At 56.2% G+C, this 22,032-nt stretch overlaps 1 protein-coding gene across 14 annotated transcripts in view; it reads right to left on the bottom strand.

Moving 5' to 3' along the window:
* DAB2IP (DAB2 interacting protein) overlaps window positions 1-22,032 on the bottom strand; it is a 210,444-nt gene that overhangs the window by 8,722 nt on the left and 179,690 nt on the right. For 12 of the 14 annotated variants that reach the window (XR_011804050.1, XM_027470777.3, XM_072025527.1 and 9 more), the window contains 7 exons: window positions 15,332-15,476; window positions 13,447-13,591; window positions 10,227-10,463; window positions 8,736-8,937; window positions 7,959-8,137; window positions 5,514-6,387; window positions 2,840-2,992 (listed from right to left, as the gene is read on the bottom strand). Coding sequence is in view for 13 of the 14 variants with exons in the window: in XM_027470777.3 (XP_027326578.2) it covers window positions 2,840-2,992; window positions 5,514-6,387; window positions 7,959-8,137; window positions 8,736-8,937; window positions 10,227-10,463; window positions 13,447-13,591; window positions 15,332-15,476 (1,935 nt within the window). In the remaining variant the exon portion in view is untranslated. The remainder of the gene's footprint in view (window positions 1-2,839; window positions 2,993-5,513; window positions 6,388-7,958; window positions 8,138-8,735; window positions 8,938-10,226; window positions 10,464-13,446; window positions 13,592-15,331; window positions 15,477-22,032) is intronic. The other 2 variants (XM_027470774.3, XM_027470776.3) reach the window with 2 other exon arrangements.

Raw genomic sequence — 22,032 nt, 5'->3', positions numbered from 1 at the left:
GCTGGCACATCACTGGCAGGTTCAGAGAAGGGGTTGTTAGCAGAGATCAGCATTTCACATGGGGAATGCAGGTTAGAGTGACTGAATGGCAAATGCAGCTGGCAGCTCCCTTACACTAACAGCATGGGGCTAAACACAGGCAGGAAAAGCTGAATTGGTGGGATTTTGGTTTTACGCGTGAGCTCTTCAGCCTACACCTATAACTGTGTGCGCTCTGGAGCTGCCGAAAGCCCAGCAGGAGCTGTTAGGCCACACGGCCTCCTGCCAGGCAGTGGGCACACGTCGGTCACACCACGTCGCCGTGAGCCGGGGCAGGGAGCGGTACTGGAGCTGCGCCCTGCGGGCTAAGCGAGGTGGGCAGGTGGCAAGCCCAGGCTCAATCCCAGAAGAGCTGCTGCGTGAAGCCAAGACCCCACAGACTACAGCTTGCACAGCTGAAGCTAAAAATCATCAGTAGAAGAACCACATAAAGCAATTACAAAACCGGAGAGCTGCCTAACCCAGGGCTGGGTGTGGCTACTGCAGAAGCACAGCATTCAGTACAACGTGCTTTGGTAAAGGAAAGGGCAGTGTGAAGCTCTGTAACGAGACTTTAATTTCAAAGTTAGCCTTGAAATTTGTGTTTGTTGTTGTTGTTGTTTTTTTCAATTTAAACTGCAATAACCTTAGAATAATTAACATGCAGCTGAGAATTTTTTTGAGTCAGAAATTTGAGGCTGTTTTTGAGTCAGAAATGGGAAAAAAAAGATCACCTGTGTGATGAAATCTGTTACAAGGCCACAGGTGTCATACACCAACTGACAGAAATGCGCTTCATTGTGCATTGCCTTGGTTAGCTGCAAACGTGGCCGTCTCCTCGGCCAGCTCCTAAGTAAGCATTCAAATTACGGACTTTGTTGTGTCCCGGTTTTGAGAGCCCTGCTGTGGGGTTTTACTAAAAGGCCAGCTCTTTGTGAGAGGGCCCCAGCTCGCACAAGTCCCCACGGCTCTCCTACAATCAGCTCTGCTGACTGGTGGCAGAATAACCCTAATGCCTCCAGGCTGAACCTTTACGGTGTTGAGGGTTTTCCTGAACGGCCGCAGTATTTGTGCCACGGCAGGCAGAGTGGGGACAGTCTCCAAGTGGGAACAGTCTGGGCAGACAGGCCCAACATCTCACTGTGTTTTTCCTTTAGCAAAACATTCACTGAGGCACTGAAACGAGACAGTTTGCACATGGAACCAGCGTGATGGAAACACGGACGCCCGTAGAGCTGCACAGAAGCACTGAAGTCAGACAGAAGGGAGTTGCTCAAAGAGGAAAGATTAAATACCTACCCTAGCCTTAAAATAGGAGCCGCATAAATGAGCTCAAATGATAGCAGGAGAGGCCTCAGAGCCCGCAGAAGTCGCTCCTGTCTCTAGCACACTTGGCTCATTCTCGGTTACCATTCGAGGCTTACAGCAATGGGGAGAGAGGTTATGCTAATGACGGTCCTTAATGCCAGTGACGGGCGTGACAGCAAAGTAACAGAAGATGCTGCATGGGAGTGAGACGCCAGGCTCAGGGCACCACCAGCATGAGGACGGGGACCGGTGTGCTGCAGTACTGCCTGAATCTGTAACCCCAACAGCATCCACCTGGAGCAGGTGCTGGCAATACCTGCCTGGCATGTCCCGCACTGACCCTTGTGTAGCCCTCCAGTGACCCAGCACAGCAGTGACACCGGCACAGAGAGCTCATCCAGGAACACCCTCGCTGTCACTGGCTGTCTGCTGGTGTCCCTGCTCGGGCCTCTGCCTCTGCATACGCCACAGAACTTCTGTGTCAGATGCTGCCTGCTCAGTACGTGGCTGTGTACTTACAGGAATAGCCAAGGAGGAGAAAGGCCCAGTAAAAAATGGGTTGAGCTCTCACAAACAATAGCCACACTTTTCCTGAGGAGGCTGGGAGCCTTCGCCTTCCACCTTACAGTCCCTACCATAGGGTCTAAAGTCCCTGCCTTTGACCTTTCACTTGAATTTAACAGGTGAGAGTCCAACAACGATACAACACAACAGGCAAGGGCTGCTGTTACAAGAAAACAGAAACGTGTCTGTGCTGGAGAAACAGGAAACATGTTCGGGGAGGGACACGTCAGGAGTTGTGCGTGACCCGGTGCTAACAGGTGTCTGGTGTGAGGACCGTGACGCACGGTCAGGGGACACCCCACGAGCTAACCGTGCCCAGCTGCGGGTGTCCTGGCAATGCCAGGCTGCTGAGAAAGCGTCTCGCAGAAGCACCAGTCAAAGATTGCTCAGCTCTTGACTGCTGCATCCTTGACACAGCCTCAGAGCAGCGTCACTGCACCCATGGTGTCACACCGCACCCCGGTGCTGTAGCTGAGACCAGAATCTGGGCTTAATTTTAGGTCTCTTTGCAGCCTTTTAACATGGGAGCTGCTTCTTGCTACACGTCCCTGTTGTGAGGCAGAAGGCTGCCTGCACTCTCCTCTCCGATCTCTTCTATAGGTGAGCTGAAACTGTTTTTTAAGCTTTCTTTCCTGCAGCCAGGGGGAAGTACGAGGCACCAGCTGGCTCCAGATGATGTCGCAGAGCAGCACCAGCACTCAGTTCCTGGCTCCTGCTTTTCTCACTAGCTCTCATCAGAGGACAGTTTGAGTCAGTGTGTAAAAACCTCCCAGACCTTCCCCAGCAGTGCCCTGTGACACTGAGCAGCAGGGCGCAGAGCCTGACACCCCTCTCTCCTGGGCAGGGAGGTGCCAGACAGCCCACCTTGCCCCTGGGCTGCTCAGATGAATGACATTCAAGGAAATCCTCTCTCTATTTAGAAACTTGATTCAATCCAATCAGGTTTTACCTTTTCTGCTTGGCTGAGCTCGTCCTTATTCCTGAGCTTATCCCTGTGCTTGGAATCTGGGTCAATGCTTTCATCTTCTAAAAACTGCATGTTCATATTCAAAAGCCAAGCAGCAGTGCGGTCCAGGGCATTGGGGTTCACAGGAGAAGGGGCCTACAATGAAACATACAACCATAACAAAAGAAAAACCTGTAACAGAAATGGTCATGAAGCTAGAGAGAGAATTTCCTTCCAAGCAAGCCCTCTCCCGTGCTGCTCAAACAGCAATGAGCAAGTCTGAGCTACCGGAACAGCCAGGGGGAGGTACAGGAATGACTCCTGTTGTGCACCTCACATTATTTTAATAAATTGGCCTTTGCCAGGCCAAATTCTTCCCTTTGCCATCCCCAGAGAACACAGAGGTGTGCTGCAGAGGGAGCCCGCTGCAAGGCACAGGCCCAGGTTTTTGGAGCAGGTCGTGGCTGCTGGCAGATGGGAAGGCTGCGCGCTGGGAAGGCTTCGTACGGATAAACCCAGCAAAATGAATGCTCCTCCTGGTCATGCTGATGCCTTCTTGGAAAATACAGGGTTCTTCTAGGATGAGCTTCTGTACGGATGAGGTCCAACTCCTTGACAGCTCAGCAGCTCCCGGGTGTGCTCAGGTAGCTGTGGGTGCCCGCGGAACAGGGCTGCTCTCCTGCCAGGCAGCCAGAGCCGCAGCTGTGGCTTTTCAGTCCTGGCCTGGGCAGGGACCACAAGCTCTGACCGAACGGCGTTGCCTGAAGAGTTTCCAACCACATCAGGAACTTGAGGAAGTGAAGCTCCAGCCATTTCCCCTCTGTCCTGGCTCATTATAAACAGCAGTAATTAGTTTCTTGGAGGAACACAAGGGATCTGGATGACCTGGTCAAGTGAATTCAAGCTAACAAGGCAGAAATGCAGGCGACTTTCTCATCCATGCAGACCTCTGGACAGGGGAGGAACCCAGTGGTTCTGCAGGAGTGGGGCTGCTTGGTTGTCCCACTGGCACTGGGAGCTTTCCCAAGCCATCTTTCAGCCTGGTCTTCATTTCCACAGTTCTAAATCAGAAGTTTCAGCCTCTGTTCATGGCACACTTGCTGTAAATCCTGCCCTGGCTCATGGCTTTCTGCTTCTTCTTAGACCTCCATCTCGGGCTCTGCACCTTGGGTGGCTGCTCACTGTCTGACTTGGAGGAGCGCTGGCCACCCAGCTTCACTTCAGCAACTTAAAGGCTCTTGCTCCAAGGCTCTCAGTTAGCAGAGCTCAGCCCAGCTGTGCACAGGTCCTTCTGCCTCTTTCTTCCTTCTCCAAAGAGGTGAAAAAGAGCACCTGATCCAGCCTGGCACAGCTCCAAAGGCAGATCAGCAAACGGCCTCACAAAGACAGGGGAAGTGCTGCTGCCTGGCAGGAGCAGGGCTTGGGGAATTCTACGGGAATGGCCAGGGCATGGGACTCCTCTGGTCTCAAAGGGACTTTAATACCAGCAGCGATGAGCGAGCAGTTTCACCGTGATTCACAGACACTGCTCAGGCACAAGTCAAATATGCAGATTGGGCTGGGAGCGGCAGCTGGGGACCAGCTCTTGGAGGAAAGCTCTGCAGTCACCGACTGGCTGGGGTCTGAAGGTTTTGCTGCGCTCCTCGTCTCAAAGAAACTCTGCTACCGACGAGGCTGCTGCCTGCAGAGCTCTGTGCCCCCTGCACCTAACGAGGATCGATCCCCATTATACAAATGTGGCTACATGGCCAGCTTGCTAATGTCAGCGCTTATGAATCAATACAGCATGCACAGAACAGCTCCAGATCGGGCTGATAAAACAGCCTTTAATGGGCAGCACTGACACAAGGCCTCCTCAGCTGCCTTGTAAGGCAGAGGTACTTACAGCAGCTCTGCTGCTCCTCCAGCGCTGTGCTGCTGGAAAGGAGCCTGGGCTGCGCTGCAGTGAGCTCGTGCCAGTTGTCCGCACTCTCTGGGTTTTGTATTACTTCTAAAACTCTTCCTTTGGGCACTGAGAGGCCCTACTGTGTTAATTTTCTACAGGGCTGCATTTGAAATGTAAAATGACTAGAGGAGCACTAGCCAAACAATTTATCCATGCCAGGAAACCGGAGGGCCCTGGGTCTGTGACGTACTGCTTTGTGTTAGCACCGTGACCAGTCCCATTCCTTTCTGTGCAGACCAGCACGAGCTCTGGGACCCGAAGCACTGTTGAGCTCTGCACAGCTGCAGCTTCACTCTTGATGGGGAGCATGCTCCTTCCTTACCGCTCTCGCCTCCCCTGCTGCGCTCCCAGGAGGGTCTAACAGAGAAATGAGTGTCCAGGGACACCAAGGCTTTGGTGGGGCAGGAGCAGCAGCACAGGGAGTTGTAGATAAATGAGAAGATTGGCGCCTAGTCCAAGTCTGTGAGATGGGGCTGGGTTGACTATGGCATGGGATGAGAGCCTGCGCATGGAGAGGCAAAGCGGTGACGAGATGGTAGCGCAGGACAGGGGCAGGGCTATCATTGCCCTCGTGTCTCTGCCACCTCGCGGCAATCACACCCCAACGTGGCCAGAACGATGTCCCCTCTCACCGCAGTGATCCCCAACAGCCCATTTCTTCTCCAGGTCCGTGGCCTGACCCCTGCCTGGCCCCACCAACCCCTGAAGACATCGCAGCCCCCCTGAACTCACCTGTTTGTGCATCGTGCGCTGCTTCATCTCAGGGCTGTCACCCTTGGAGGAGGAGGACTGCTGCCGCAGGCGGGCCCCGCTGCCGGGCCAGTCGGGCGAGGAGGACATCATGCTGCCGCTGGAGGGGCGCTGGTACTGGACCGTGTTCAGCAGGGAGGGCGGCGTCCTGCCCCGGGTGACGGGTGGGGGCGGCGGGGGCGGCTGGTCTATCCGCCTCTGCGGCCCCGCGCTGTTCTGGCGCGGCATGGTGGGCTGGCCGCCCTTCTCCGTCAGCGAGAGCTGCCGCCGGGCCAGCTCCCCCGTCCGGCGCGCGAAGTCCTCACTGGGAGTGGGGCCGGCGAAGCCGTGCTTGTTGGCCGTCAGCTCCTCGCTGTTGCTGTGGGAGCTGAGCGAGCTGTGGCACTCGGAGCCGGAGTCGCCCAGGCCACGAGGGGAGAGCGGCAGCCCCGCCGCCATCTGGTAGACGGGGTTCTGGAAGGAGAGCGGTGCCAGCAGCTGGGGCCGGCCGGGCGCGCTCTCACCGCTTGGCGTGGTGGGCGTCTGGCCCACCCGGCGCACGGTGGCCATGGCTGGCACGCCGCTCTGCTGAGTCCGTGCGCTCCACACGCCCTGCAACTGCCCGAGGGACGACTGACTGTCATTGAGAGAGTCGGCAGCGCCGGGCGCGTTGGCCCCGCTGTCCAAGAGCCGATTGTCCTGCAAGTCCACCATGGACAAACTCTTGCTGCCGTTAGACATCTGCACGTCGGGCTCATTGGCCTCTGAGTAACTGGAGCTTCGGGCAGGCGAGGGCTGGGCCCCAGCAGACCTTGTGACAAAAAACAAGTCCTTGTTTTCAGGGGTTGGAGATGGTAACCGGGTGAAATCTATCAGACTGCGGGGAGGTCAGTGCGTAAGGAAAAGGAGAGGAAAACAAAAAAAAAAAGAAAAAGAAGAAAAAAAAAGAAGAGTTGTGAATGCTGCACCAGAGCAGGAAAACGTTATCACTCAGAAGAAATCAGCGTGGCGCAGCTGTGGGCAGGGGACGCAGCCCAGCCCCTTCAGGGCACGGGGCCAGACCCAGCTCTGCCTGTGCATGGGGACGGTGCAGCACGAGCAGGGGGACGGAGGAATGGAGGGGTCTGGGCACACCTTGGGGGGGGCAGAAGAGCAGGAGGTGCCTCACATGGAGGAGCGGCCTGTGCTTTGCGGGAGGCATTGATGGGCTCGCTCTTGGGCTCAGCTGCAGCCCGCAGTGTGCTGGCAGCATGGGGCTGAGCTCCCAGCTGGCAGAACCCACCCCGCTCCCTGTCCTCTGCTCTGTGCCTGGGCTCTGAGCTCCCAGGGGCTGGCCAGGACCTGTACAGCACCGGGGGGCTGATCCACACCAGGCTGCCGAGGGTCAGAGAGCTGTAACAGCAGAGCTAAATCCTAGCGGCAGAAAGTTATCCACCCACCGCTCCTGCCGTAACAGATACATCCAAGCAATATTGATTTCTTGCAGACAGAAAGAAAGAGCTTTGCAGTAGCTTAATGTGAATGTTCTGCGATCAAAGATGGTGCATTGTAAGCAAGTATTTGGGTGAGAGCATACTGGCAGAGATCTTCCATAGCATTAGATTTAAATAATTGTACCTCAAGCTGGGAATCATTAGAGATGAAAGCTCTGATTAAAGCAAGTCCAGCTCCATTGTTGCCTTTCATTCCTAATTAAACTGTTAAGTATTCTGTAGTTTCCACTTACAAACTATTTTATTAGCAGTGTCTTTCAATTTATGTGGGCTCTACTTTTCCAAAAACAGAAACATTTTAAGTCTGCAACAGTCATCCCTCCCATGAATGAAATTTGTTACATAATTAGGCCTAAAAGTGTGTTTGGTGACTGTGTCTGTGAATCACTGCTCGTTAAAAACACCCAGTATTATAAAAACTGGACGGAGTGGATTGGAATTGATTGTGAGGCCTCTACAGCTTGGCTGCTGTTAGAGAAATGTCCGCATTTGGATCTCAGTGAATGCAGCACATTCCCTACATCTTACAGCGATGGGTAAGACCAATAAATCTTACAAATTCAGACAGCTAATGAACTCAGTGGTAGAACTCAGTGCTTTGAGGTCAGTATGAACAATCCCTCAAGCCCTCAAAGGACGAACATTTTGCTTCTGCAGCCAAGCGTCAAGAACTGAGCTCAGAACCGGTCAGCTTTCCATTTCCCAGACCACATTCCCAGCTCTGGCTCATGACAGACCCGGGAGGGAGCCATGTGCTTGCCCTACTGCCCTCTGCTTTGTCTGGATTCAGAGCTGAACCACACCCAGTATCCATTTTGCAACAGAAAGCCTTGCCAATGGATCAGGTGAGTCCACACCACGCCTTGTCCTGCCTGTCCCTGCAGGTGTTCAGGGTTTGGTAGTAGGTGAATGCTCAGAATTTCCTTTGTGGCCAGGCCACCTCTTAGGCTCTTACCCAGATAAGTCATTCTCTATCACCATTTTCTGTAGCCCCGCAGAGATGCTGTTGCCAGCGTTAGGAGTGGATGCAGTGTGATCGGCTGTGACTGAGACCTGCACGCAGGCTGGGTTACTGAGCGCCGAGTTGACATCCCTCAGGATCCGAGGCAGAGGCCCAAGTTTTGTTGCAGTGCCCTGGTAGAAAAAGAGAGCAGAATTACTGCCTGCATCTTGTGTTTCTGCTAGAGAGCTGTGGGTTCTGCCAGTTGCTGGACAGTCTCCTCAGTGAATCGTTAGCAACATTAATTTTCTCCGTAATTTAACTCCACTGGCTGTCCCAGACATGTGGCTTCAGAAACCATTCGCTGCTGCGGGGCAGAAGGCAGCAAGCATGCTTAGCATAGTTCAGACGCCGAAGACAGCTGCGGCCAAGCCTGGTCCAGGTCTCCTGACAGAAATCCTTTTCATTAAAAATGAACCATTTGAATCTGCTGGAAAAAGACAGAAGGGGCTTCAGCAGCTCTGCCTTCTCATCCCAGCAGCCCCTCCATGCTCACTCCCCAGGGATGAAGAGCAGAGGGGGAAAGCGACACTCACCTGCCCCCAAGCAGGACAAGAAGCAGCACGGGGAAGGCTGGGGAAGTGCTGAGGGTTAGTACCAGTGGTGTTGTGCACCCACACAGGCAATGGACGGGTATGGGCTGCACAAGGGGGAGGTGTGCGCTGTGCTGGGCCCCTGTGCCCAGCACTGTCCAACCGTGCTTCCCTCCAAGTCCCTGTGCGCCCCCCGTACCTGCTCCAGCTGAGAAATGACTTCCCAGAGCAGCGAGTGCAAAGTGGACAGCTCCCGGCCCAGGTCAATGTAGCCTTCAAAGCCAGCTGTGTTTGAGATGGTTTCTGGATTGGAAATCTCCAGGAGAAATCTCTGCATGTTAGTCCATTCGTGCTCCAGGAACTGATTCATGAAGGACATGTATTCCTCTTTGCTGCCAAACCTACCAAGACAGCAACAGAAATCTCAGCTAAATCCTGTAAACAGAGGTGCAGTGAGCAGAAGGAGCAGGTACATACACACGTCAGAATGGCAGAGCCTTTCTGTGGCATCTGAACCCTTTCAGAGCCTTTGGGATCACCGGGTGGCTAACAAGCAGCTGGCACCTCACTGAACACAGAACCAAAATTAACTCCAGCCTAATCCAGCTAAGCCCTCATTAGCATGGGACCTCAGCAGCAGAAATGGAAGTGAAAGCTACAAAAACGAAGCTGTTCTTGGTGATGGGTGCATCTTACTGCTGGTACAGCCGCCAGAAATAAGACGCATCACTGGAAATGAGGAAATCAAAACAACCAAGCCCAGTCACTCGGCTGAGGTGCAGTGAACAATGGCTGTGGGAGTCCCACACTCTCCCCTGCATTCCAGGCCCTGAAGCTGGCCACAGCCACACGGTTGACTAACGTCAGCTTAGTTAGAGGTTCCTTCCTGTGAAGTGCTGAAGATCTGGAAACCGTCCAGTTAGGGATTGGTCAGGAATATGGAGAATTTCTGTCACCTTGTGTAACACTTGTTTGCCTTCCACCTGCGGTTGTGTGCATGCACGTGCACTCCTGGCTGCGCATGTGTACACTGAGCTGGTTTCCAAATCTAAGGAGTTTTAGAAGGAAACTGCCCATTCATGTTTTGGAAAGCTCACCATTTTGTTATCAGAGCTCAGGATAAGTAGCTCAGAGCTGCAGCCAGTGGAAAGATTTTCAGAAATCTCTTGCTTTGTTTCCATCAAACCTACGGGCTTAGTTAGAACTTGACAGTGTCCCCATCCTCTTCTCCTGCCATCCCTGTTCAAACAACCCTGCTGTCATAGCAGGGAAGGGCACAGAGCTCCTGGGAGGGACAGAACAGCTCCAGAGCTACACACACCACTGCTGCTGTGCGGGTTCTGGCCCTGCTGGTGCCGCTGACGGGAGGCAGAGCTGATGCCATCAGCCTCTCCCAGCACAGCGATCACGGGACTCATTTCCTGGCTGTGCCTGGGTGTTCCCGCTGCAACCCAGCCCTCTCTGTGTGGTCAGAGCAGCCTGTTTTCCTGCTCGTAAAACACGTGCTGTTTTGGAAACTTCACTGATCTCTCTGACCTAACAGCGAGGGAATGGGTCCCAGAGAGAGACGGGGGAAAAACACAACAGGAAACAAGCAGGCCCTTTCCATCCAGGGTAGCAGCGGCCAGCGTGGGACCTCCCTTCCCCTTCTTCAGAACTGCCCCCCCCCCACTGCCACAGCCCCGCTTACTTGGCGAAGTTGGCGAGGTTCTGGGTGACCTTGGCGATGAGGGTCAAAGTGCGTGCAGTGCGGTCGTCCGGGTACTCCTGCAGGAGACTGAAGAGGGAAGGGGACATGATAGCTGGGCACAGGAACCGCAGGAACAAGGAGGCACTGATCAGTCGCTCGCTGATGTCTGGGCGGCCGCGGTTGCTGCACTCTTGTCTCCACGAGGCGAAAACTTCCTTGAGCTCCCTTGGGAAGACACTGAAATGACAGAAGGACACGCAGGGATGGTGAAGTTCAAGGCCAAGGTGTTTGAAGTGCCACAAAGCAGTGAGAAGCATGGTGTGTAGCAGCCACGTGGTGTGACGCCCTGACCTGCACCAAGGCAGAGTCCTCTCACCCTGCACAGCAGCACTGCCACCCTCACCAGCCACAGGCTCCTCTTTTCCCTGCTGTGCCCATCAGGAGACTCAAACCAGACAGACAAGAAGCATAGCCCAAACCCCTGATAACTGGGAAGCCAGAGATATGGAACGAGCCGTGCAAAGCAGCTCACCACCACGTGAGGTGGTGCGGAGCATCCCAGAGAGATGGGGCACACCACCTGAGTGGTGCCCAGCAGCGTGGGACACCCTTGGTGGAACCACTGGGGGTACTGGGGTCACCAGCGCAGCTGGTGCTCGGCTGTGTGAATTGCAGTGCTCCTGGGCTATCTCTTGGACCAAATTCCATGGGGATGAGGGCAAATGCAGAGCCCCACAGGAGTCACTCTGGTTTCACAACTGCACCGAGCCCAGCCGGGCTTCCCAAGGCCCCAGAATTGCCCCGTGCCCCGCAGATGCCCGCGGCAGCAGCCCTTATCGCCGTAGACCCGGCTGCCTGCTCTCCTCCCAGCTCCCTGCTCCCACCTTATCCTGTTCCCAGCACGGGTTATTTGTTCAGCTGGATCCTCCCACGCGGGAGCAGGCTGACAATGGGTCCCCAGTGGCCACCAAGTCCCTGGTACCGGCCCTTTCCCTCCGCCCCAGAGCCTGCTCTGGCCACGGCCACCGTCTTTGTCTGAAAGTCAGAGCTGCTCACCTCCAGAGCCGGATGGTTTAACAGCAGACCGAGGAGGGGGCAGCCTCCATTTTAGGCCATAAATCTCCTTACCAAACAGCCATTTCACAGGACGGTTTGCCAGTTTTGCTGCAGGGACTACGTGGGGTGAGCAAAGCAACGTGAGCTGGCTTCCAGCAGGCCTGTGCCCCTCTCGGGGCCTGACTGCCCTGTGCCTGCCCCTCACCCCTGCTGGGAAGAGAAAGCCGCGCTGCCAGAGCCCGTCCTGCTGCCCTCACAGCGCTCTGCCACTGCCACCCGCCACCCGTGCCAGGAGCAGGAGGGAGGCCCCGAACTGCACCAGCCTCAGGGCAAAGCCCCCAGCTGTGCCCCTGCCCCAGTGAGCACCGCACCGGCACGGCCCTGGCCGCAGGCACCTGCCCAGCCCCGTGCTGTACAGATAACACTAACCAGTGCCTTTGGCTGGGAAGGTTCTCCTCTGTCTTTGGCTTGATCCACACAATTGGACGAAGCCCTTTGACTTCACGGTATTTGCCCAGAAACAGGAGAATCCTTTAAGCAATTTAAGGCTTGAGTGATCAGGACAGGTTGCAGTTACTGGAAGTAGCCCCCTGAACACGCACGCACCGGCTGCACGCAGCCCGCGAGCACCGCTCGCTGCCACGGGCTGGGAGACCATAAAAGTTTAATTGTGGAGCAGCGGATGGGATTCAGTTAGCCAGCTTTATGTGACAAACGGGCCAGTAATTCATTCCCCAACTTTCCAGTAACGAGCTTCCACATGCTGAAATTCTGCTTACGCTGAAACTTTCCAGATGTCCAAATTATGTCATAATTATAACAATTTTCAGTTATTGTAAACCTCTTTCCTCTCTCTGACTCTCTCCGGCAGATGAGCATGCACACTCTGGCACTCTATTTAAAGCAAGACTGTTAGCTGTCAGGGTACCATGGCCAAGCCTGAGCACTCATCATCAGCCCAATTAATCCCCAAGAACTGCTGAGCACAAAGGCAAGAGGGAACTGCTCGGAGCAGCAGCTCCGTTGCTCCAACCTTCCTCCGAAAGGCAGGGCTGGAGAAACAAACTTCCCGTGCACTCGTGACTTTCCTTGGGTCACTTTCCAAGTCTATTTTTAGACTTACCTTTTCATGCTGCTCTGGGTATTCTGGGGAAAACACTAATTTGAACAATTATTATCCACTGGTGACTAAAAGCAGTGGATTCCTCCTGGGAGAGCACAACTCCTGAGTCAGAGAATTATTAATTGGCTCAGGATGAGATACGGGCTACCTCCAACAAAATCTACCCTTTTGCTTATTCGTAGTAGATAAAGGAAGTCAGAGTGAGCCTCTCACTGCTTGGTCACTCGCTGAGCAACATCAGGAGAAGCAATTCCCTTCCTTCCTGGCCTTGCAAGACAGCACACTCCGAATCCTGGGAGACTACATCTAATGAGTTTTCAGACCTTAATACAACAGCTGGGGTAGGGGAGAAAATGAGAAGTTTTTACTGTCAGAGACTTGCTTCCTCCAAAATGAGCCTTAGTTGGTGTTTGGCAACAACAGTGTTGCTACAAAATACAATAATAAAAGCTAAGCCTGGACTTTTAACCAGGAAGACTGCAAATCCAGCAGTAATAATATTTTTTTTCTGTCAGGACAAGAATCTCCTGGTCTGCTAGCAAGAAGCAGGAAGAAAACATTTTTATTGCTCAAGGTAATAAGGTCACCAGATCAATTCTTCCTGTTCCTTGCAGGCACCAGCTGTAACAGACCCGAGGACGGGACAGTGGGCACCAGCACGGCCACCTCCAGCACAGGACACCAGACACCCCACTGCCTCCCCCCAGGCGATTTTGCATATCGAGGCCTGTCCCAGCTCGGTGCCAGAACCTTTACCCTGAGCACAGTCGGCGAGGACATGCCTCCAACTGCATACCAGGCCTTGGGCCAAGGAGGCAGGGAGCTCCCCACAGCCGCCCTGAGCACCGGGAGAGAGTGGGGTTAACCTGGAGGAATGCGGGACGCGGAGCCAAACGGCCCCAAGCAGCAGCAGCAGCAGCAGCAGCAGCAGCAGCAGCATCGCCCAGGGCTCTCCCCCCACGGCTCCCACAAGCTGCTGAGGGACTCAGCCTGAGGACGGGGCTGATGCTCCACCTCTGCCCTGCAGCTGAAGGCACTGACCAGTAGGAGTTGATGATTTTGCAGAAGGCCAGCTCGCAGCACATCTTCAGGTTGCTCTGATGCTCGGGAAGGTCCGACGATGAACACTTACTGGGATCCACCTCACAGTTTTCATCTGATTCGTACAGAGCCTTGATGAATTCCCCTGGAAAACAGGCAGTCAGTGACGTGTTTTGGAGATGCAGTCAGCAAGCAAGGCAGCCCGTGAGCCCCAGCACCGAGCAGCTGCCCCGTGCCCCATCCCATCGTGCTGACCCAGCGGTGCAGCTCCTGCAGAAAGGCCCTGCCAGGCCTCTGCGCTGCTGCTCCCCAGCTGCCCTGCCAAAAGGCTGGGCAGTATTAATTAAATTAAAATTGAATTAATTAATTAAAGTATTTCTGTGAGTTTCTCTGCACTCCTGCTGGCTGCTTGGCCACCCCTCGCCCTGGTGGGCTCACACCCAGGGCTTTGCCAGCAGCTCTCGTGCCACCCCCAGGTGCCGTGGGCACAGAACAGCACAGTGTGGGCTGGGGGTGCTCCCCACTGTGGCATGTGTCCATCTGTCAGGGGCACATGTCCGTCTGTCAGGAAGGGCAGCTGTCTGTCCGGGCTGCACCCCGCAGGCAGGGGAGGCTCGGGGAGGGGATGGCGGGGAGCAGGAGGGCCTCACACAGGGACTTGTGGGGCTGGGTGATGCCCTGGGGCAAGGTTTGCTTTGGTTATCTCATCATTCCTTTTGGTTTGCTCATCTCCCAGCTCCTGACCAGCCTGGACTTTCCCATCCTGCTTTTGTCCACCCCAGTCTGCATTCCTCCCCCTCCACTGCCCAAACAGATTTTAATTATGTCCTGGAGAACCTCTCCAATGTATTTTCAGCTCTGCCAGGAAACTCTGGAGCCTCTCTGCTTGCCTGCAGGTGCTGCCTGCTGTTATTACCCAGCCCTATTACTCGGTTGTGCTGCATGGTTTGAAGGGAAGCACCACGCTGCATTGTGCTGCCTCGTGACACGGAGATGAATCATTTCATGACAGAAGGGCCACGCAGGATCCGTGCCCCAAACAACTCGCGGGGACTGCGGGCTTCCTGGTACGAGACGGAGCTGGCTCGGCAGCGAGCCCTGAAAGGGAAGCGTTTTGGAACTCCCTGCCTTCATTAACCTCCTGGCTTTTTAGAAATTTTGTGAGGTAATCTACTTCCAGGCCTGCCTTCGACCAGAAGGCATTACAAGGCAGAAATAAGTAACAGCCCCTCTCCCCTGCTGCTGGGCCACCTGACTGAGCTTGCTCCATGATCTCCCCGTCCCCAGCTCCATCAGGTCGCTGGTACCTCAGTGAAGTACTTACACTTCCTTCGGTCCTTGTTAAAATTACACAGATCCACTAATAGGAACCTAACACACTGAAAAAAGAGCAGGTCGATAGGGGCACCGCTCATCCTACTGCAAGGACGTGCATAAAACCCAGCTGCCTTCGCCGAGTGCACGCTGCAGAGGCAGCCCCCCCGGGCTGGGCTGTGCTGGCTGCAGGCAGCAGCGCCGCGATTCCTTCCTGACCTGCCCAGAAGCGGAACCTCTCATTATTTTCATTTGCATCGGGAGAAATATTTTTGGAGCCATAAGCGCAGCCAGCCCTTTCAAAAAAGCACCGGGAGGGTTCCCAGCGCCATCAGGGAGGCGACTCTCATCACTGCAATTTGGGAGATTTCATCTGACTGCTGCGAGCAACGGGGGGAGCGTCTCCGCCTGGGGCTGTGCAATCAGGGGAGGGATTCAATCAGCATCCGTGACACTGCCAGAGCCCAGACAGAAGCCCTGGCAGGATGGCCACAGGGGCTCAGCTGTGGCCCCGCACCGCACGGAGCACCCGGCAGCTCCCCGAAGAGCCCCACCAACCCTCTGTACCTACCTAAGGCATCTTGCAAGTATTTCTGCCCCACCAGCTTCAGGTATTCTTCGATTGCTTTGGTGGCTAGTGTGTTCTCCCTGAAAATGAGATGCTCATTCTCACCACAGCGATCAACTTCAGACATCATCAGGTCAGTCAAGAAATCCTGGAAAGCAAAGCCCACGGTGGGGCACCAGGTCAGCAGGTCCCTGTGTGCAGCAGGGCAGGCAGCTCTCCCCTGTGCCCGCCGCACCGCCGCCAGCCTGACTTCCCTCCTGCTTCTCCGACCCTCGCAGAGAAGAGAGGAGAAATCAATCTCTGGGGAGTTTCAACTTTTGCACCCCAAAATGATCCATTCCACGCCCGCACCGCATTTGTCCCCGCATCATTTACAGCTTTCAGGGGGGGCTCATCTCAGCCTCATGTTTTGGGGGTGAAATCTTTTCTCCGCTGCTGAACGTGGCTACATCGGTATCCAGCTGCACGGGGTGCCAAAGGGGTCATGCCCAATGTCACGGGCTGTGCCCCATGGCTGGGAATCGAGCCCGTAAAAGGCATCACGACGCTCCCATGTCCCATTTCCTCAGTATTCATGGGAATAAACAGCACAGCTACAGTGCACATTTTGGGCACATTTGGGGTCTGATGTGCACAGAGCCAAAAACCAGGCGGTTTTGTAATCTGTGCCGCACAGCAATGGGAGGGGTGAGCAGCACAGCTGCCCTGTGCACCAGCCTGGGCTTTGAATTGCAAATGCTGACAGAAAACCAGCACTTAGGAGTGAGCTCGGTGTCGGTGTTAACTGCTCGGAGCGGGTCCCGCAGTTCCCTGTGCATTCTGCTCAAAATCCACTGCGTGGTGCGAGGCGCAGCGCCGCAGCTCGCGCTAATGCAGGCGAGATGCTGTCCAGCTCCTCGTGCTAATACATATTCAGCTCCTGTTCTCCGCGCTGCTAATGGGAAAATCGGCTGCTGAGCCAGGGGCTGGGCTGGACAACCTCCTCCCAGCCGGCACCACTCGCCTCGATGGCAGAGGGAGAGCGGGCTGCTGGCACCCTGCAAGCCCTGAGCACTGAACCTCGCACCGAGTCCCCGTGCAGGAGACAGGGATGTTGACACTCGGCTTCACTGCCATAACCGAGGGCACCTTTTTTACACCACCCTCCTCTCAAACCCAATAATCTGCTGGGTAATAACCCTTCGCTAAGGAATTCTCCTTCATTTGTCAGAGCGCACAAGCTGTAACCCACTGCTGGGCGCGGGCAGCAAGAGCACCCGGAGCTGCTATGTGGAGGTGTGGGCCCTGCCCTCACCATCCCCACAGCCCCCGAAGCACCGCAGCCACAGCTCAGTGGGCTCCAAACCCCTTGGGAGACATGGGGTCAGCTGGGTGCCATACCCTGCCAGGGCGTTTGCGAGAGAGGCACTTGCTCCATCTGCCACAGGGGTGCCCTGGAAACCTTGGGCTCATGCTGAGACCCACTCCTGGCTCATCCCAGCACCAAACCAGTGACCTTCAGCCCTTTGTTACTGGGTTTCTGTCCCAGACGAAGGATGCCCAGGCTGCATGCACACAGGCTCCCCTGCCATCCAGGAACGCGCTGGGGGTTGGCAGGCTGGCAGCCTGGAAGGTGGCGGCAGCAGGACCGCCGTGCTGCCGCCACCTTCCCAGAAGAGCCTCCAAAAGCCCAGAGAAGCAGCTCTTGAAGATGTCACTTGCATTATTTCTTTGAGCAGGAGACCGCCCTCCCTGCAGCCCGCTCTGCCTGCGGCACGCTGGCAGCTGCAGAGGCACGAGAGCCTCCTGGAAGCCAAGCACGCGCCTCCCGCCACGATTTTCTCTCATTTTGCCTCCTTTATCAGCCAAGCTGGAATGAAACTCTAAACCCCCGCTCAAATCCCTTTAGCTGCTATCTGGGTACCTCCATCACCTTTATCTTCCCGGGTCTCTCCCAGTGTGCGTTTCAATTCCAAGCCCCAGCTCAGGATGACACAAGGTGCTGATTCTTAATTAGCAGCCGCTGACCTTGGCTTTGCTTGATTCTCTTTCCTGTCACTTTCCCAACATACTAATTATCTCCGAACACCGGGTTTTACAGCTCCTCTTACCACGGGTTAGGTTTTTCCTCTCCCTGTCAGCTGCGGACCCGCGCTGCCTCCCCCCGCTGACCACACGCATGGCCGCAGGGCTGGGGGGGGACACGGGGATGTGGGGACATGGGGCCATGGGGACATGAGGATGTGGTGCCAGCAGGGCTGCCGAGCTGCGGACAACCAGGTGCCAGGTTCTAGCCAGCAGCCAGGTGAATTCTGACAATTTTAGCCAAGCTGCAGAATTTACTAGAACTAAAAACGGGGCAAAATTCCAGCTGTGTGACTCGGCACGAAGCCAGGGGAGCTCCCTCTGACCCCCCCCCCCGTGGCAGTCCCCATCCCATGCAGCGATGGGCCTCGTGGCCCTGTCCCCAGGCTGCCCTCCAGGCCTCGCCCTCCCTCACACTGAAGCCGCAGCAGCTCTGGAGCTCCCCAGCACTGGGAAGACACAAAGGGAATGCAAATAGTTGTCGGATCCCTCCGGGGGCTTCGCTCACCCACATACACGGCTCTGAATAAAACGCAATAACTAAAGCCAATAAAACTCCCTGTTTCCGAGCAGCAGAGATCAGCGGGGGGCTGTTTTTAGTTAGGGCCCCTGGCAATGGAAGAAAATAAGATGCTTTATTTCATTACATCCGAGTTGAGAGGGGAAGGAAGAGGTCTACGGTAAAAATTAAGGGCTGTAGCGGCGCTCCTCAGGCTTGCTCCCGTGTTTATTTTAAGGAAATTTGCTTCAGTCTGGACACCGCTGAACCCGTGCAGCTCCAGCATAACTAAAGAAACGCCGAGCGTGGCTTCCCAGCGCTTCAAGGAACCCAGGCAGCAGGCACCGCAACACGGCTGAGGCTGCTGCTGCAAGCCTGCCACGGGCACCAGCACGGCTCTGGCTGCCGCAGAGGCAGCCCCACAGCAGTGCTGGTCCCAGCTCCAAGGTCAAGGCTCAAAGACCCCACCTGGAGGTCGCCTCCCCTCGCCCCGTGCCGCCCTGCAGCCTCACCACACCCTGCCCCAAGGCACCGGCGGGGCCGGGTTTGCTCCACGTGCCGGCTGCTTTTCATGTTCCTCCGTCCTCCAGCCCTGCGGTGTAGCCTGAAAACATTTCTGTTGTCCCCTGAGGGGAGCTTCGGGTGCTGCTTCTGCTGCCCCAGCTGGGTGGATCCTCCCTCGTGGGCTGGAAACCTGCCCCAGCCCCTGCCCCGGCCCTCCCGCAGGCAATCGGGGCTGGGTGACTGCATTTGGGGCCGTGTGACTGTCAGCTCGGTGCTGCCTGGGGACACCAAACCTCTGCCCGAGGAGGCTGGAAGGAGCAAACAGGCAGAGCAGCTGTCCCAGAGGCAGCCTGAGCCTGGCAAGGCTCGCTGAAGGTGAAGGCCACACGTGTAAAACCAACAGCTGCTCGCGGGAACAGCCCTTCGCTGCCCTGTCACCAGGGCCAAGCAGTGCCAAGAGCCTGCCGAGGGCTCCGTGCAGGTTGTGCAGGGAGGACATCGGTGAGGAAGGTCCCTGCAGCCCCACGGGCAGGGCAGAAGGGGGCCAGCAGCACCTGTGTGCGGGGGGTGCTGCTCCCCCCAGTCCGAGGGGCGACTGATTGGGGAAAGGAGGTTCCCCCCATTGCAAGCCTGATTAATAGGATTGCCTTAACCTTAAGAGGATTGGGTTGATGAAGGTAATAAGATTACTGCTGGTTTCAAAGAGCAGCCCAGAGGGCAGCTGGGCAGGGGTGAAGGAAGCACCAGGAGGCGGCGGGGCTGCAGGCGGATGAGTGCCCGGACACGTCTAAGTGCCAGTGGCAAAGGAGAGAGGGGGACAGGGGAAGATGTGCTCTTAAATCTGACTGAAAGCTTTGTAGCTGGATTGTGGCTGCTATAAAGTATTATTAGAGAGAGAAATTCTCTGTGGGGGACAACAGAGCTGCTGCCAGCATCACCCAGAGCTGCAGGCGTGCAGCACCCTGCCTGGCTCTGCAGTTGCTGGTGCAGGTAAGCGAGTGGTGCTCCAGGAGGGGACCCCGAGCCCTGTGCTGCACTGCCCCCCTGTCCCCTGCAGCTCCCTGTGCTGAGCTGAGAGTCTCCAGGAGTTCTCCTGCAGCTGGTCAGGCGCTTGCAGACCCTGCACGGTCCCTGCAGCACCCACACAGAGCAGCAAAGTGCCCACGTGGCCAAGGGGAGCGCGGCTGCAGCGGTGCCGGCGCAGAGCAGAGGCTCCAGCAGCCTCGCACGGGCTGTGAATGCATCTGCTGTGAATGCATCTGCTCAGGGGAAGCAAATCCTTGCGGCATAAACAAATAGGGACACATGTTTATCCCTCACTCCATTCACACCGTAATAAATATTTATTTCACGGGAGCAGCTGGTTAGTCAGAGCTTTGTCTGACGCCGGGATTCATCTACCAACCCTCTGGACGAGAACGTTTTTAAAGTGTATTTATGGTTCTGAGCTGAGCTCCAGAAGCTGTGAGGTAGCCCTGGAACAAATCTCTACAGGGGAAGCACTCTGCAGACACTGAAGGGCCCGGCAGTCCCACGGGGGAAGGATGCAGCTGCCCCTCCACGCCCACATCACACAGCCCACATCAAGCGGGGCTAATGGCAGGGGGAGCACTCCCATGCCACGCACGGCAACAGAAGTACCTTTAATTATGACTTTGTGTGCTTTGTCTGTGGGCTGCACACACATCAAGCAGTTAAGCATCTCTCCACACCCTCAGAGGTAACATTTCATCAGACGGGAGCACCCAACGAAGGGAGGTCGGGTGCTGAGAGCCCGGGTGCCCCTCCTGGCACAGCCCTGCCTCTCCAGGCCCTACAAACAGAGCAAACACGGCCCCGTGCCGAGGGCTGGGCGGGTTCTGGGTGGCTGTCAGACTTTCCAGAGGGCTGGGGCAGCTCCCCGCCAGGCTGTTTGTGCTTTATCAGAAAGCTTTTCCCATTTCTCTCCACCCCGCTGCCTCGGTGGCTGCTCCGGGGTTTCCAGGCGTGCCCTGGTGCACAGCGAGCCCTCGCATGGCACCGTGAGGATGAAGCTTTTCCCTTTCCCAAGCAGAGATCAAAGCAGGCACAGCCTCTGTCTCCAGGGAGGACTCTCTGCCTTCATTTCCCACCTTTTAATCTATTGTGATACAGAAATGAAGCCCAGGATGAGGCAGGTATTCAGGGAGAAAAGGAAGCTGCAGCCACTGCCCCGGCCACCCACGCTCCTTTTGGCACAAGGGACCGGCCCTGCCTCGGGCTCTGACGAGCTGCAGGTAACGAGCCCTGGCTGGGGGGGCACAGGGGGCACTGCCCCACACCCCCCTGAGCCTGTATCCGTACCTACCTGTACCTACTGTATCTGTGAAATAAAGCTGCCTCCTGCCAACACAACCAAACCCTTGCAGTGGCAGCCCCCAGTTTGCTGCCGGAGCCTCCCCAGGGTGCGGTGACAGCAGCACAGCCCCGCCGAGCCTCACCGCCCCCACGCAGCCTTCCTGGGCACACCCCTGGCACGCAGGCAGTGGGTGGGTGCTTTCCTCTCCCATTCATTATTATTATTATTATTATTATTTACCTTGCTGCTGTTTTTTTCCTTTCTCCGCTCGCCCAGCCCCTCTGGAAGGACGCGCCGCCCAGCTCCCATGCTCCAGTGACTCCTGCTGCTCTGACAGCTCTCTCAACCCTGTGCTAATGCTGATGGCAGATGACAGGCGGGGAGAGCAGAAGCTCCATTTTAGGGGACAATTCATCAACTCTGTTTACTGTTTGCTGTGTCCCCCGCGCAGAGCCTCTGGGATCTCAAGCGCTGGCGCAGACACGTGTCTGGAAGCACGCTTGCTCTCTCCTCAGCCTCTCCAGCAGCGAGAGGAGAGGAAAAAGCAGGAGCAGCAGCGAGACTCATGGAGATGGAGATCAGGGTGAGGGCCCCTTTTGCACCCAAACGCACAGGTCCTTCCTGGCAGTTTCACTGCAGCCCCAGCGCCGGCAGAGCTGCAGCGAGGGCAGCCCGGGATGCAGCGAGCAGCGGTGCCAGCAGAAGGCAGGGCCGAGCTGAGCAGGCATGCGCCGAGCAGACAGCCCCACACGCCCGTGATGCTCTCCTGACAGCCCCCCGAGCGGGGTTTCGCACACCGTGAGCTGCTTCTGTCCCCTCTGAGTGTCCCAACCCCGTGCTGTGTCCCTTGCTCACACCCTGAGGCCCTGTCCTGGGCTCTGCGAGGCTCCGGGCAGCTACTGGCACTGCCACAGCAGCAGGCCCGGCCTCGCAATCCTCTCAGAGAGCTTTTCCTGCCTTGAACTCGAGCAGGAGGCTGAGCACTTCTCTGTCCAACAGACGGTAATTAAATCTAATCCATGAACCCTGCCACGATCCCAGGCAGCAGTGGAGGCTGCAGGGGAAGCGTTGAGCCTCGCAGTTCCCCTCAGGTGAGCAGCTCACAGCTCAGTGCTGTAAGAGCTCTGGAAACCTCCTTCCTCCCCAGTGCCCCGCTGCAGAGTTCAGGGAGATGTTAACAGAGGGAACAGTGATGCTCTCACTCCCTTCATCCTGCACGTGGCCACGCTGTGCCACCCAGGGGGATGCAGCAAGGATGCTCTGAGGCAGAGAGGCCCGTGGGGCAGGGAGCTTGGTGCTCGCCTGTGCTCTCCAGTAAGG

The sequence above is a fragment of the Anas platyrhynchos genome, chromosome 18, assembly GCF_047663525.1.
Source record: "Anas platyrhynchos isolate ZD024472 breed Pekin duck chromosome 18, IASCAAS_PekinDuck_T2T, whole genome shotgun sequence".
Taxonomy (NCBI): Eukaryota; Metazoa; Chordata; class Aves; order Anseriformes; family Anatidae; genus Anas; species Anas platyrhynchos.
This window is presented reverse-complemented; position numbering and strand designations above follow the sequence as displayed.